The sequence below is a fragment of the Lepidochelys kempii genome, chromosome 9 (assembly GCF_965140285.1).
Source record: "Lepidochelys kempii isolate rLepKem1 chromosome 9, rLepKem1.hap1, whole genome shotgun sequence".
Taxonomy (NCBI): domain Eukaryota; kingdom Metazoa; phylum Chordata; order Testudines; family Cheloniidae; genus Lepidochelys; species Lepidochelys kempii.
In genome coordinates this window covers 69,116,582-69,133,756 of record NC_136388.1, presented here as the reverse complement: position 1 = coordinate 69,133,756, position 17,175 = coordinate 69,116,582, and the positions used below count along the sequence as shown (strand labels likewise).

General features: G+C 39.7%; 1 protein-coding gene across 3 annotated transcripts in view; it reads left to right on the top strand.

The window, feature by feature from the left end:
* The window catches only part of PCDH11X (protocadherin 11 X-linked), a 1,007,737-nt gene extending 990,999 nt beyond the window's left edge, over positions 1-16,738 (top strand). For all 3 annotated transcript variants that reach the window (XM_078854233.1, XM_073360862.2, XM_073360864.2), the window contains one exon: positions 14,828-16,738. In XM_078854233.1, the coding sequence (XP_078710359.1) occupies positions 14,828-15,216 (389 nt within the window). In that variant the 3' untranslated portion in view covers positions 15,217-16,738. The remainder of the gene's footprint in view (positions 1-14,827) is intronic.
* The last annotated feature ends 437 nt before the right edge of the window (positions 16,739-17,175 follow it).

Sequence of the window (17,175 nt, the reverse complement as noted above, 5' to 3'; positions counted from 1 at the left end):
AGGATGCAAGAATGTATCTGAATTAAAATGATATGTTTAGTAAAGGAATTTAAAAGTGGTTTTTACTCATAGTATTCCAGATTTCTTTTCTTTTGTCTCATCATTCTGCTTTTACCTTATCACAAGTTCATCTAAAATAATAATATTGACTAAAAATCCCCAGAAGACAAAAGATTCTCCTAAAGAATGTATTTAATGAAAGTACATACCATGTTGTACTACGTCTTGATTAAATAAATAACTGAACTTAAGTGAATACACATCTGTTTAATCGGTGGTAATTGATTCTTATATGCTTTCCTAATGAGGTACTTGAATAATTAGTGATGGTAGAAGTGAATATAGATACTTTTACAAAATGTCCAGGGTTACCTTAAACTGGTTTAAGCAGTTTTATGTCAATTATCCCTTCTTTTGCAAAAAGAAAAGGAGTACTTGTGGCACCTTAGAGACTAACCAATTTATTTGAGCATAAGCTTTCGTGAGCTACAGCTCACTTCATCGGATGCATACTGTGGAAAGTGTAGAAGATCTTTTTATACACACAGAGCATGAAAAAATACCTCCCCCCACCCCATTCTCCTACTGGTAATAGCTTATCTAAAGTGATCACTCTCCTTACAACGTGTATGATAATCAAGTTGGGCCATTTCCAGCACAAATCCAGGTTCTCTCATTCCCCCCCACACACACACACACACAAACCTACTCTCCTGCTGGTAATAGCTTATCTAAAGTGACCACTCTCCTTACAATGTGTATGATAATCAAGGTGGGCCATTTCCAGCACAAATCCAGGGTTTAACAAGAACATCTGGGGGGGGGGGGGAGTAGGAAAAAACAAGGGGAAATAGGTTACCTTGCATAATGACTTAGCCACTCCCAGTCTCTATTCAAGCCTAAGTTGATTGTATCCAATTTGCAAATGAATTCCAATTCAACAGTTTCTGCTGGAGTCTGGATTTGAAGTTTTTTTGTTGTAATATCACAACTTTCGTGTCTGTAATCGCGTGACCAGAGAGATTGAAGTGTTCTCCAACTGGTTTATGAATGTTATAATTCTTGACATCTGATTTGTGTCCATTTATTCTTTTACGTAGAGACTGTCCAGTTTGACCAATGTACATGGCAGAGGGGCACTGCTGGCACATGATGGCATATATCACATTGGTGGATGTGCAGGTGAATGAGCCTCTGATAGCCACACTATCAGAGGCTCATTCACCTGCACATCCACCAATGTGATAGCAATGCCCCTCTGCCATGTACATTAGTCATACTGGACAGTCTCTACGTAAAAGAATAAATGGACACAAATCAGATGTCAAGAATTATAACATTCATAAACCAGTCGGAGAACACTTCAATCTCTCTGGTCATGCGATTACAGACACGAAAGTTGTGATATTACAACAAAAAAACTTCAAATCCAGACTCCAGCGAGAAACTGTTGAATTGGAATTCATTTGCAAATTGGATACAATTAACTTGTCATTATGCAAGGTAACCTATTTCCCCTTGTTTTTTCCTAACCGCCCCCCACCCCCGACGTTCTTGTTAAACCCTGGAGTTGTGCTGGAAATGGCCAGTCTTGATTATCATACACATTGTAAGGAGAGTGGTCACTTTAGATAATCTATTACCAGCAGGAGAGTGGGGTGGGGGGAGGTATTTTTTCATGCTTTGTGTGTATAAAAAGATCTTCTACACTTTCCACAGTATGCATCCGATGAAGTGAGCTGTAGCTCACGAAAGCTTATGCTCAAATAAATTGGTTAGTCTCTAAGGTGCCACAAGTACTCCTTTTCTTTTTGTGACTACAGAGTAACACGGCTGTTACTCTGATCCCTTCTTTTGTTTCTGAAGTGCCACGTTTGCATGGGGCCACCTTTTCTGTTGCAGAGAACATATCTGACTGTGTTTTCGCTTATGAAAATAGGCACGCAGTTATTTCTTTTCCAAGCTCTTTTTTGTTAATCTGAATGATACTCCGTTGATATTTTCAAGCAGATTTCCTTTTCCTTTTCCAAGCAGGAATCTTTTCATAAGGATCACTGCTAGTCATTTAAATTGTGTGGTTTACATGTTAATTGCACATCAGAACACCCCAGTGGGAACCACTGTCCCAGCAGGATTAGTCTCAGAAAAAACAGATTCTTGCCTTGTATGTCTTCCTAGGGGAGAGATTTTTTTTTAAATCAGAGGGCCTTTTCCATGGCCAGTTCCAGTTTGGGGTGCTGCTGACCAAATCTGCACCAGCCAGTACAGACTGGTGCTTGCAGGTGACTTGCACTGCCGTCCTCTCCTCCCAAATATCAAAGTGGGCTTGCTCTGGGCAGCAGTCCCATTTCTAAAGTTCATGGCAGCGGAAGCTAGGAGGACCTTAGAGTAGTGTTTTCCAAATGTTTGAAAGCCATGTCCCACTGCAGGAAATTGACATTAAGCACACCTTTTTCCTCCTGAAATCCACCCACCATGTAGTGTTAGAGCCCTACATGTCTTTATTCATACATCTTCTCTACCCCACACTTTGGGGAAAAAATTGATGGACTTGTATGATATTTCCTCTCCTTTCTGACATGCATTTATGAGCAGTGAAATAGCAAACAAAACTGACATTTAAAGTATCATCAGGTGAGTAAGCACCCACTGAAATTACTGTGATAGCTGTTTTCTCAGGCTCTCGCCAAACACAGGCAGATATCTACATATTGATTGCACTCGCTTCACATTTAGATTTTCTGTGCAACCATATCAGCTAGAGACTGACTGAAAACACAAAAGCTGAGACTCTAGAGAACAATTGGAAACTCTTTCCATGACCCAAAGATAGTTCTCTGCACTCCACACTTGGCAAACACAGCCTTAAAGTGAATCAAGCCCAAAAATATGTGGGCACTGAAGCAAGCACCTCCTTAAATGGTTAGTTAAATCTATGTAATTGCACATGAAATTGAAATTTACAATTTTGATTGTCCATGCTGTCCCATCAATGCTATTGGGGAAGAATTCTTAGCCTAAACTTTAGGGGAATCAGTTGATGAGGCAGTCAATCTCTGTAGATAATTATGTAAGCTGCTACAGCTTCACATTGAAGAGTTCATTCTCTTACTGCAAACAAGAGTTAAACCTTGAAAGATACAGAGTAAAGTTTTATAGACCAAAAGGCACAGCAAATCATCTGCAGTGTCACAAGTGCCCTAGACAAAAAAGTTAAAATGATATTTTCCATGGGCTAGCTGAAAAGTGGCAGCTGAAACCCTTTGCCCTACTGCATGTTTATACCCAGATGTTTGATTTAGTACCAAAAACTCTGCATCATTATAAGAGCTGGCTTTATATCATTCAGGCCACAGTCACCATTGTCTTCTCAGATATGAAGGAAACTGTAAATTTCACTCTTTTCTCTTTGGTTAGTTCAACGGTTATTACTAGAGCATGAACCATCTATCTCACTGTAGCTTCACCTTATATCCTAAGTGATTTTGATTTAAATTTATAGTACATCTCAAATAAATGAACCCTTTATCAATAATTAACAAGGAGCAGTACAAAAGTGAGATGGCTAATGAAATATTAAATAAAACATGTTATTTATACCTTAAATCTTATAGAGCACTTATATAGCCATTTATTCTAATCAATATACTTTAAATTCTAGGCTATTCATTACACTTTACATGTTTATATTAACATTGAAGAGTTAATCATAACTTTACAGTACTAAATAACTAAGTAATTTAAAGTTTAGCAATGGGGCTCTTTAGCAAAGTATCATGTTTATAATTTGGAATAATTTACAACAAAATAAAACCCAGGGCACTAATTTAAATGTGAATATAGAGGCTGAGTGAGCTCAAGCAGGAAAGTTCAAGATTGCAGATGCTCCAGTATCATTCAGTCCAAGCTTATTAGTCTGGAAGTAAGCCATCTTTTGTATACCTAGCTAATCACTTTTGCTGTCTTTCACTTGCACAAGAATTCCAAGAAAAAACATAGAAGTAAATAGAAGAGATGCATTGTATTTCTGTGAATGCATAGCCTAATTCATCTCTGTATTGAGATGTTTACTTTAAGGGTATCTTTATTCTAAGACAGGGATTTTCAAACTGTATCATAGTGAGCCTCCCTGAGCTATGAGAAAATGATTGCAGTTCCCCATAGTTTACTAAAACAATATGGGAGCAGTGGAGAAGTAAAGGTGGTGATGGCCCCACACCCAGCTCCCCACCCCTAACCCAACTCCCCTCCCCAATCCCTCGATTGTCCCCTACCCAGCTGCCCACACGGAGATGTTTCTGCTGCCCTACTCACTGAGCTCGGATACCAGTGCCTGTTCATTTGCCCATATGGCCCACTCGATCCACCCATCAATGCTGCCAGCCGGCAGAGGACAGAACTCATGGGACTGCAGCTGCACAAGTGGCTGCCTGGGGACACATTGCTCCTGGCAGCACAGCACAGCTGCCCCTGTACTGGGGCAGCTGTACACGGGTGTGCACGGCTCGAGCCCCAGCTCAGCTTAAGCCCATTTGAGTTTTTTGCTGGCCAAGGCAAAGTTTGGGGTGGCTTTAGCTGCCGCAATCTCCCCCAGTGCCACCCCTGGCTCCCACTGCCAGCCTGGAGTGTCAGCCCTCCTTTATCCCCTCCCACCTGCCTCCCGGGTGTGCACGGCTGTTCTGCACAGGCCCCAGCCACCCAGGGCTGACAGAGGGAGCTCTTAAAAAAAAAAAGGCACACATCTCGCGCCTCCCTTGACACATTCCCATGCCTCCCTTGGGAGTCCCACCCCATAATTTGAAAACCACTAAGTCATTGTATATGCCCACTGGCAGAAATTTAGGCACCTAGGGGACTTTACCAGAAAAACTCTATTCCCCTAAGCATTAAGGAGGGGTTTTGAGGATCTAAATTTTGGATTTAGGCACCAAATTGTCATTGAAAGTCAATGGACCTTTGGTGCCTAAGGCCCAGAACCTCAAAGGTGTTTAGGTTTCTAACTCCCATATAAATACCTAAATACCTTTGAGAATCTGGGTTTAAGTGCCTAAGACATTTTTGAAAAAGAGATCTAGGGTCCTAAGTCAGTTAGGCATTGCAACACCTAAATACCTAAATTTGGGCCCTGACTTCCAAATAGTGTTAAACTCCTGTCTGCATTTTAAGTGCTTAAATATGATTACAAATCTGGCCCTGAATCCTGTAAAACAGATGTGAGCAGTATAGTCATTTAAATTATTGCCTACTATAAAATCCATTTTAATCTCAGTCATACTTTATATTAAGGCTCCATTTATAAAGAGCTAGTAAATGATTAATAGGTGTTTAATCAGTTGTTTCTTATAAGTACCCTGTCGGACTCTATAACTAGTGCTTATAACTAGCAATAATCCCTTCTAATGATGTACCGATAACCATCTAGTTCCACATGCTCCTTGTGTTTGTAACGTGCTTATAATCTACTGACATTTTGCATGTTAAGATTTCATTTATAAATAATATATACAATGTAACTGTACTCTTAAATGGCCAATCCTGTATTACCTGTACACACTGACGAGCTAAAGGGACATTCTTATGTCGCCCCTCTCTCCATCCAGGCAGTGCCAAGCTTAGAAAGCATGAGGGTGAGCTGAAGAAACCCTGGAGCTGCAAGAGGAGATCAGGCACACTAAGGGGCGAGGACAGATATCAGGGTGGGGGGGATGGGGGAGGGACTCAAAATTAATTCATTAGGAATTTTCGGGTCTGGGAAGAAGCTGGAAGCTTCATCGCTGTAGACAGCCATTTATAATTGTATCATTTGTAATTTGGTCTCAGTTGGGTCTTCCAGCAAGAACTCCTTTAGCAGAGACCAATATCACCTTGCTGTATAACGTTAGGCAACACTGTAATAATCGTACACGCTTTGATTGGGGGGGGGCAGAGAGGGTTTGAAAATCAATGAAAAGGACTGGTATAATCTTGGTATAAATACTCATTTTTTGGTGCCAATAATGTCATGATTTGGGGTTGAAAATAGCACAGTTACCAGACCCTGGATCGGCTCTTGGATCAGGGCACACTGGCATGTTGAAAAAATGTCCTGAGCCATCTAATAAATGGCCTGTGCTGCCCGGTTTGGTTTTTGTTTGTTTAGCCTGGCCTGAGGGTCGACTGGTCATTTTCAATATGTTTGGGAATTACTGTAGCAGTGTGCATAGCAGTATTTTCAAGCTTGTGTGGTTCATTAAGTAGACATTGAAAGCCTGCTTCTCAGTCACTGATGACTCATAAGTCACACTGACGTTAATGAAAGTTGTGGGTACTCCGCACCTCTGGAAAAAATCAGTCCCAAGACTTGGATTATATTCTTGCATGCCCATGGTTACCTAATAGCATCCTGTCTGGGGCCCAGCAAGTCCGTCCTTGTCTTCTGTCAACCAAGGATAGGTATATTTCATTGGAGAACAAGGAGTTTCATCTAAACAAAATTTGACATGCTGTAGAAACATCTGATGAGAACATAAATAAGGTTTTTGGTCACTGAGAACAAACTATTCAATTACACCTTTCCAGTTTAAAGAGTCTACTCTCTTCTTCGTGAACAAGGGATTTATATATCAAGGTACACCTTAACAGTAAGAAAGAAAAAAATATTTGGTGGCACGATTTTTACCTCAAAACATCTTCCCTCCCTAACAATGCTATCAACTGCCTGGCTGCTCCCATTAGCCCGGTCTCAGCATGTCCCTAACCCACAGACACAATCCAATACATTTATTTTCTGCCCCAGGCTTCATTACCTTTGCAAGCATCCAGATTTAGCAAGGAGATGCAGGAGCCTGGGAGTGTCCTAAAAAAGGTTTATGTTTTGAGTATTTATTGGAGTTTTATTTCTGGCTTTGTCTTCATTGCAAAAATTGTGGGGTTATATCCTTCAAAATAGCTCTCGCAACGTAAAAACCTAATGGACACAAGGAGCTTTTAACCTCAATGAAGCTAGTCATGGTGATTCCTATAACTGCCACCTGAATTTCTGTTGAGCTACTACATCAATGTAAAACTACCCAGGCCTTGTCTTCTCTAGGATTTTACATTAAGAAGCCTACTTACGTTAGCTATCTCGGTGTAAAACCACTTTTTTTTTTCTTCCAGTGAAGACATAGCCTCTACTTAAATTTCAAAACAGGAATGCATTCATAGAAAATGGAAGAGGGGTAGAGCTGTCACCCTCCCACAACCCTGCTGATGATCTACCCCTACATTTTCTGAAATTTGTCGGGAGTTGAACTAAAGCATTCCCATTACTTGAATGGGAGTTGTAGAGCTATATCCAAAGCAACTCCCCCAAACTGTAAGGGTATATTCTGTTTATAGGATTAAACAATTGAGTTTGAATTAAGTGCCTCACCCCAATTCTGCTCATTTTGAGAAATAATATTGAATTAAACTATTTTTTCCCAGGTATCAAAATGTTGTGAAGGATTTTTCAGTTTCTGGTCAGGACTTAAAATGTCAGGAAACAATTCATTTTCCCACTGGACTGAAATCTCCAGCCTAAGGCTGCAGGCTCAGAAAGTTCTGATAGCTCAGATAAGTATCTAAGTTCTTCAGTTGACATGGACATGGATATTGAACCCAAACAGAAGAGATGGTGGGTCTCCCATTGTTAATGTATGATTTTTTTCTTGGCCCAGTAGATAATGGGACTTGTATATCAGAGTGAAGAATTAAAGCAAGCTGCCTAGTGCTAGTGTATGCTTTACTGGGTCTTTGAATAAAGCGTTTCAAAGCGTGGAATAATCACTCTCTCTTATTTTTCTTCAATTTATTGAAACTTAAATATTCATAGCAATCTGCTCCCAAATGTATTTTATTATTAAAGCAAAAAGGTAGAGTATATTATAACAGCAATCATTTAGGATTTCTACATTAAAGCGTCTTGCTGCTGACCTCATTAAAGCAACTCAGCTTATACTAACAGACCATTTCAACTTTCTTTTCCCTCTCCCTTAATTTTTACTGTCACTTCTGGTCTCTTACATCGCTAAGGCTGCTAAAATATGTTACCCAAGTGGCTAGTTTTGGTCACCAGGGTAATTCTGGACCATAATTTCCCTATATTAGAGCTGCATTCCATCTTAGATTGAGTACCACCTCCTGCACAAAAGAAGAGAGATCCATTTCTTACGAGCTATTGGCCAACATGAGCAGCGTGAGGTTCTCATCAGCATCACTCTGGTGAGTTCCTGCTGAGCAGATAGGACTAAAAGTGCTACTGGAGCTTTTTTTAATAAGAAATGCTTCACTAGATGAGAGACACTTCTTGCTGCTGACAGAATAGCATTGGCACCACAAGCTATGTATTCATGTATGGTCTGTGTTGTGAAAATATGAAAAATATCTCAGCGATGGCATAATTACGGGCAATTTGCTTAATTATGTGCTAATTGTTGCTTGCTTTGTAATGAAACAAGAGTGTGCTAAATGTAATGTTGGACGGTTCACATCCGGAATGTGTCGTATTCAGGACTGGCTTTTTGTTAAGACTTCAACTAGATAACTTAGACTGCCTAAATATTTTAAGCTTTGTGTTTAACTTGTTTCCTAATTTTCCCTTTTAAAGACAGTTCTCTGTATGCACCGAAGCAAGCACAAAGCCAACACTGATACAGTACATTTAAAGGTAGATTAGGTATGTCTATACATTTCTATCTACGGATATCCACATGCTCTGCAAACATTAATGAATAAAGCCTCACGTGCCCGTGAGCTAGATAAGCATTCTTCCCCATGTTATACAGATGTGGAAACTGAGGCATAGGGATTTTCAGAAGAATTTAGCACATTGGGTGCTCAGCTTTTTGAAAACTCAGGCATCAAGTGTAGAAGCTGAGCATGTTTGAAAATCTGACCCCATGTAACTTGCTCAAGGGCACATAGAAAGTCTGTGGCACAATGGTAACAGGAACCAGATGTCTTGACTGATTCTTACCCATATGACCTTCTTTCTCAGCATCAGGTGTTACAGAACTGACAGTATTCATAAACCATGTACAAACCTCAACAGTGAGAAACAGAAGTTCTCGATCACAGCTAAACCTAATGAGAATTAACAGTTGATAACAACACTTGCTTTCTAAAATGCTCTCAGAAAAGTGTTCTTCACAGTGAAATACAGAGAAGGCAGATTTGAAATAGTGGCACTGAAATATACAGTTTTGTTGCACACATACAGATTTCATGTGTCTATGCCTCTTTGTGTCAATTTTGGGTGCTAGGGTTCCTTTACGTAGTGAGAGGAAAAGATCACATCTGTATAATTCTTTGTTCCAACCTGAGCAATTAATGCTTGGATGAAAAGTAGTCAAACATTTATACTTACTGTATGTACCGTTCTGCTCTTTCTTTGGTAAAAAGCCTCTCTGCACATATTTTGAAAAGCAAATAAGGTTAAGTTATCGGTTTTTGACTGAAGGCTAGCTACTGGAAATAGTGGAATTTGAAACTTGGCTTTTACATATCTTTATTGAAAACTGCTTTGCCCTACAAATGATAAAGGCTGTGGAACAATGAAGGAAGCTTTTTAGCTATTGTGCTTCTAGTTAGACTTGACTGCTCTGAGAAAACAGGAATTCATCTGGCAGAGTAGTCCTTTAAAAGCGTTCTTCATTCTGGGGCAGACAAATTAAATAAACATGATCCCCCTGTTAGTGGCCGAAAGCAATCTGAAGTTCAAATAAAAATGGTAAGTGTATTTTTGTGAATGAGTACAATCCATCTGTGAACTGAAAATGCTCTCTTTCTTTAGAGTGCAACTCACACTGTAAATGGGAAAGATGCAAGAGTTGGTGAGGGTACGTGAGTGCTCTAATATGGGGGTCCGTAAGGACGGATATATCAAAACCCAATCTGGGTCTACTTTTTTCCAATATTGTTTATTATTATATGGGACTATTGAGAATATATCCTTCTCTTCCTGGTTTCAGGGAAAATAGCCACTAGATGAGAACCTGTGTTTCGACCCCTAACCTATCAATCATAGAAGGGGTTCAGGAAAATTCCATCTCACCCTTAATCCAACAATGACTTGTCAGAGCTTTGTGAATAATGGATTTTTAGTTCACTGGCAGTTCTGAAAAAACTGTTTGACAAAAAAAAAAGTTTGACAAAAAATTTTGCCCAGCTCTGCCTGTCACAGGTATATACATGCACACGAATGCCACAGCCACTAGGGGGAAGCCAAGGGAGTGAATCCAGAAAGCACCATGGTCAGTCATGCTGCCTCTGGTAACCAGCCTCCTAAACTTTGAACTTCACACTTACCTTAGCTGTGCAGCCTCTTTATTCCTCTCAATTCAACCAGCAACCCCCTTCTGAGATGAAAGAGCTCAATCTTATGGTGAATGGGAAAATAACTGCATAATGACAATGATCTTTTTCTGTTCTAGATCAGTAACAATGATCCACAACCAGAATACTCAGAAATCAGTTGCAATGTTTATGTTTCCAGCTGGTACTCTTAGTATAATATTTCACCTGTGTGAAGCTCCTCTTTCCTATTAATAGGAAAGCATAAAAATATAATAATACTGTATGACTAAATTCTAGTTTAGACATCAGTGAAACACCACTGCCAAACTGCTATTCAGGGAGGCCCCAAATGGCAAAGAAAAGAGAATGACAAAATAGAAGGAAAAAGGAGAATGAATTAGTCACAGAAAGAAAGAAAGATGCATAACACTGCTTGGAAAAAGCAGGTACAAAAAAGATGGTGCCTGGTGAATATTCATGCAGAATACTCACTATATTTCATTTTAGGTTCAGCCAAGAGCTGATGAATTATGTTCCAACAATGATTCTTATTTCATCGGGCTAAAAACATAATATTTCATACTGCTGTCTTTTCTCTTTCTTTCTTTTTTTTTTGCTCCTTACCAGACACAGACTGTTTTGCATCCCAATTATCCTTGCTAGCACATTTTATTGCTGAAGATCAGTTGTTGATGTTTTCCAAGATCCCTTTACCTGTAGATCTTGCGGACCTTGCCTGTCTCACAACATATTCATTGTGACGTCCTGAATTATTTTTATTTCCTGCAACATACCCAGTCTCCTGAGGATGTCTGTCTCAGAGCTACACTGATGGTACTTCCCATACTCAGCCAATTTAGATTTAAAAATTATTTTATCTTTTATCTTTCAGATCTTTGGCTCTTTTGAAGCAAGACAATTAGTTAAGGATCCTTATAAGCAATTTGTGTTTTTAAAATGAGCATGGTATACATTTATTTAACAAAGAGTTGACTACAATGTGAGGGACATTTACTCTAAAGTCAGACAGCCTGCAGAGAAAATGCATTATGGATGCTAATGCTATGAGACCCAGAATGACTATGAGACCCAGGTCCAGCATTTGTAAAGCCAGGTTTACAATGCAGTGTGGATGCTCAAGCATAGGGGGACTTCAGCGAACCCGGCCAGAGACGTGGCTCAGCAGGTGAGGGTGCTCCCTGGGGCAGGACCCAGGGCAGTGGGGGGTGAAGAGAGTGCTAAGCCCCTACCTGGAGTGCTGCTGTGAAGCCTGCAGGTTCGGAATGTGAACAGGCTGGATCGCTTCCAGAGCTTAGCTGAGGGGCGGAGAGGCTTCCCCATCCCAGCACTGCAGGGCTTTGGCACGTGCAGGGCTCGACTCCTCCTGGCTAGCGGGTCTTGGGCTTTCCTGAGATGCCGGTCCAGCCATCGCCAGCCGGAAAAGGGATGGGGCTGGGGTGGGGCCCAGCTGGCCAAGACCTAGCATGCAATGGGGGCTGCACTGATAGACCAGCAGGGGGTGCAGCTGTCCCCACACTCTGCATCTTCATCCCGCCACCAGCCTTACACACCCACCCTGGGCAGCTGGTGAGCAGGAATCTGGCCAGCAGCAGGACCCGCCAGTACTGATGGGGGAAGACACAAAATATGGGACAATTTGCCCATTTTTAAGAAAAAGTGGGGACACCTACAGGAGGGCTTAAATATGGGACTGTCCCTTTAAAAACAGGACATCTGGTCACCCTATTCAAGCACAGTCTTGGAAACACTGAGTCCACAATCTTGGGTCCCACAGACCGAGGTTTAGTGTGCAGTGTAGACACACCCAAAGAGTTTACCATCTAGGGCAATGGTTGGCAACCTGCGGCCCACGGACTGCATGCGGCCCATCAGGGTAATCCACTGGCGGGCTGCGAAATATTTTGTTTACATTGACTGCCCACAGCTCCTTGTGGCCCTCGCTGCTTCCCACAGCTCCCATTGGCCAGGAATGGCAAACCCCGCCCACTGGGAGCTGCGGACAGTCAATGTAAACAAACTGTTTCATGGCCTACCAGTGGATTACCTTGACGGGCCACTTGCTGCCCACAGGTTGCCCACCACTGATCTAGGACCTCACTCCTGCACACAAGATCAGAGCTGCACAGTTTGCAGTCTAAGAAATAACTGTTTAGTATTTATGACTTATATTTAGATTTTGCCAGGATTCTTTTGTTAAAGTTGTGCCTAAGCTGAAAATCAGAGAAATGTATTTGTCAGTTAAGAGAATGTCTCTCTGCAAACATTTAAAGTGTGTTCAGAACCCAGTATTAATCTGGCAAAACATCCGTCTTACTGATCTGCCAAAATGGCTCTGAAAGTGGCCTATAGTCCATCATCACCTCATCTAGTGTCTTCTCTGGAAATCATTGCTCTCTGCCATTTACATCTATGCTTATTCCCTTCCAGACGTTGAGATATCAGTACAGTTTAAGAACTATATAATCTTTTGTATACCGCCAAAAATCTTAAACAATTTGATTTCTTTAAGTAAGTATTCCTGTGTACATAGACACATGTCCATTTTAATTTAAAATGAGGGAATAAGCATAGGTGCTGGAAATGTCAAAGGTTTCACTAATGCTTGAAAATGGTCAAATTCTACTTGTATTCACATTGGTATAAAACCAGAGTAACTCATTGAAGTCAATGACGTATATGTGTCAGTGGACTTACCCCAGATTTACACAAGTATAAATGACTAGTGCACACATATAACAACTTACAGCAGACTTGACTACATATATCTTAGCAGATGTGTCTACTAAAAGTTACTGTCAGATGCTGGGAGGACTGGAATGGTCCATCTGTAATAACTTGTGTGTGTGGGTGCCTGGGCTTTAACACTTCAGTGACTCCTACATTCTACATTTATGCCTAGTACTACCCATCTAGCCCTTTACACAGCATAACTGGATTTGTTTTTCAGAAGTGCCAAATCATTCTCAGGATTAAAATAAAAAAAATATTGAGACAAGTTGACAAGAGAAATGCTGAACTGCCCAGTTTATCCAAACAAATTTGCTGTTTTGAACAACCAGATATTTCATTACCAGACACGCACTTTTTCAGTGCATTTTATGTGGAGTAATCCAGAGTTTGGTATTTTCATAATGCTAGCCAGAATATTGTATAGCAGGCAGTTTCCTACTTAGCAGTAGTAGTCTGACAAAAATATTCTGTATGTCAAACAGTATATACATATTACAGTACATCTCTAAGCATAGATGTACAGCCCTTTCATGAAAGTAGATTTTTGTACATTTTAGCCATACTCAGACTTTCTAAAAATACCCAAAATCAGCAATGCAGTGTCTATAAACCTTTTAAAAAAAGCCAAAATATCTCTCACTCAGAACCTTGCATTGTTTTAGTTTTAGAGATTAGTTATTGCATAATTTATTTTTAAATATGTAATATGGCAGAATCCAGTTCTAAAAGTTCTTCTGGTAAAGGCTCAGACACTTTTAAAAGGTTAAAAAAATGTATCCTTTTTTGGAAGGGCCTGCTTATTTAGTGATATGCAGCCAACACAATGTATCTTTCTTTAAAAGCCCTTCAGCTGTTTTGATATGATTACTCAAACAGTGTTCACGCACACACACACACGCAAACAAACAAACCCCACATACATTCTGAAAGCACTTGCAGATAATGCACTGGTAAATCCAACTTAATGTATCATTAAAAGTTTCATTATATAGCAAAGTTAACAGCCTTTCAATGTAACTGACCAGCATTATTTCAGGTACAGTATGTTACAGTTTATGTAGTGTAAAAACTTGTCATGCAGTTTTAGTAACATATCTTTGAACAAATTAAAATGTCTATAATCCTTTTTTCAAGTGCATGAAACCTGCTATGTTTACACAAGTTATGGTGATTCAGCACCTCATACTTTAAAGAGGGCTACAGTTTCTCCTGCTATTACCCTCTGATTCGACAAGGTTTCAAATATAAAAGGCATGGAGAAATCAATTCCCTTTATGATAACTGTTTCAGTGTCTTTCAGTCTTAAAACTCTCAAGCGCATCTTTGAATCCCATAGACTGTGCCCAGATTCATTTTACTTTGCCCTTTTTAAAAAGGGTCAAATGGAGTATATATTCAAAAGGGTCTTATTTTAACAATAGTAAATTCTGTACAAGCCAATTCGGTGCAAACTTTCTAGTGAATAGGGGGTTCATTTATTATAATCTTTACAGGTTGATTTATAATGCTGGTGATTAATGTTTTGTGTCCATGGAGGGAAAATAGAACTGTGAGAACTTTAATTATATGGATACAAGATGTGGTATAGTCATTACAGTAAATATTAATGTTTCTTCGTATACCTGCTAATGAGCCCTATGCCCCTTCGCATATGCTTAGTTCCCTTGCAACCACGTATAAGCATTTGCAGGATTGGAGCCTGCATCAGTAGGCCTGAATCTGTTCTCAGCAGAATCTTTTGAACTCTAGATAATCTCTTGTCATTTTTCCCCCTCCCCAGCTATTGAAGTTAATCTCCAAAAAGCCCTTGCCGAAGCTTCCGAAACCTGCACACAAGAATGTCTTATCCTAGGCCATTCTGACAACTGCTGGATGCCACCTTCTTTGACACAGTACCAACAATCCAACCCTCCTTTGCCATCATTTGGCTTCCAGCAAGGATGGGGTCGAGGAACCAGACCCGAGGGAAGATACGCGCTTGGAAGGCCCATGCCGAAGGATGATACTGACAAAAGCCAAGGTGGTCCACAGCCCCAGTTCTACAACACCTGTGAAAGACATTGTACCAGTGAAGATCCAGTCAAGGTGATTCCCCTGGCAAACTTCACTCCATCGCAACAGGCACCAGCGTCTGGGAGTAACACCTTTATACATGAGCACCAGTTATAAAAGCATGTCTGTCAAAATCAGCTATTTCAGGCTTTAAAGTGTAAGTGTATATAGTCACAGCCTAACAGTTAACTTTACTGCATATACAAACCTGTTAGGCTTGTGAATATTTATGTAAATAGAATTCTGAATTGAATTTGAAGAGCTGAGTCCTTAGTACTCAATTAAAGGAAATTTACCATAATTGTTGGTCAAAAGTATACACAACAAACAAAACTCTGTTCATTTTATTTCCCCAGATGGGTCATCATAGCACAAATAATAGCTCGTTAGGGCAGGGACCGTCTTCCTCTGTCTCATAATTTCCGAATACATTTTGAGCACTATCACAATCTATATAATAGTCATATAGATGACTCTCAAATTCTCTTTTTTGTTTTATATGTACATTATATTTAACACATTCATCGGGCACATTTCCATTTGTTCAACAGTCAATAGCAAATAGAGATCAAGTACGCGGTTTGTCAATCTATTACTTGAAATCAGTGATTAAATGAGTGATTTAATTCTTTGGATGCACGGCACTTTTACAGTATTTTACGTTTTCCATGACAGGGAAGAGAAGTGTGTTAAAAGTCTTCCTGATCCCTCTTGCTTTTCATTTTAAGGTTGTACTCACTCAGCTTACCTCTATTCGGATTTTGGGAAAAAATAGCTTAAATGAAGCATGAAACTGAATATTTTATTTGACCTTAATGTCCTGTTGCTAAATAGATACCTCTATAGTGATGATTGGACTGCAATTTTACAAGGAGAGTTTCTTGCTTTCCAAGATTTGTTTTTCTAGACTAATGTAAGCTATGTCACAACCTATATTCCACCTGCCAGTTGTCAGCCATGAGTCTATCACTAATCATGTCTTTATCTTGCAAATTTCATATTGGTTAATGTCTTTGTGAATTGGGGATTACATAAACACAGAAGGAAACTGGGTAGATTTTACAGCTGATGCAGTACCATGGCTGTAAACTACTGTTGTCTAGAGAATATTATGGTGATTTAAATGTTAATTTTACAGCTCTATAGTCAGTCACTGCAGGTTTTCAGTAAAGAATTAAATATAACCTTAGATAGTGCACACTAAACCTATTAGACTAAGGCGCTCTTGTCATTCTAACTTAGTTTACTGAAGAAAATTACTGACATTACTCTGCAAAGAAAGAGGAAGCCAGGAGGTGAATGTTGGATGGATGTAATTATAAATACACCCCAATTATGCTATTCTACAGGAGCTCAAGGTGATGTACTGGAAAGATTAGGCAGTCTTGTCTGAACCTTGTGCTGGATGAGATACTCTTTACAGAGCATAAAAGAAAGCTAGTAAATCCTATATTGGACACAAAGAAAATGTCTTTCTTAGATAAAAGAATTACAGTATTTTCCTCCTGGTATTTTGTTTCTATCCAGCCATTATGTCAAGAACGATACATACATTCCACTATCAAACAATTTTTCTTCAGAACAAAATCAGTTAAAATGCTACTTTAAATCAAGAGACAATCTAAGTTTGATGGGGGTGGGGGTAGGGGTGGGGGGCGGGAGGGAATGTGTCACTACTTCCTGTGGATGGAATTCTGTGTAGGCTTCTTAATGTAACTTAAAATCTGTAATTTATAAACAAAAATGTGTGTAAAAATGCTGTAATATAAGCTGCTTGTAAAATTTATAGAAATTCCAGGTGTTCAGGGTTCCAATGAATGCTAAGACAGCTTCTCTTATGTGCCCAGCAGGTATAAGTAGCTTTATCTATTGTTGTCCCCACTGTAAATCTATTCAAATCACATTTAGTTTTAATGTGCAAAATAAAAGAAGCTTCTCTTTTAACCTATTGATAGGGTTTAATTAATGAAACCTCAGAATATCTAATGGTGTATTTTTCCTTTTTATATATATTTCTCAATAACGTTTAAGAAAGATGTGGCACACTGGCTTCCAGTTGCATGTAAATCCTGGAAA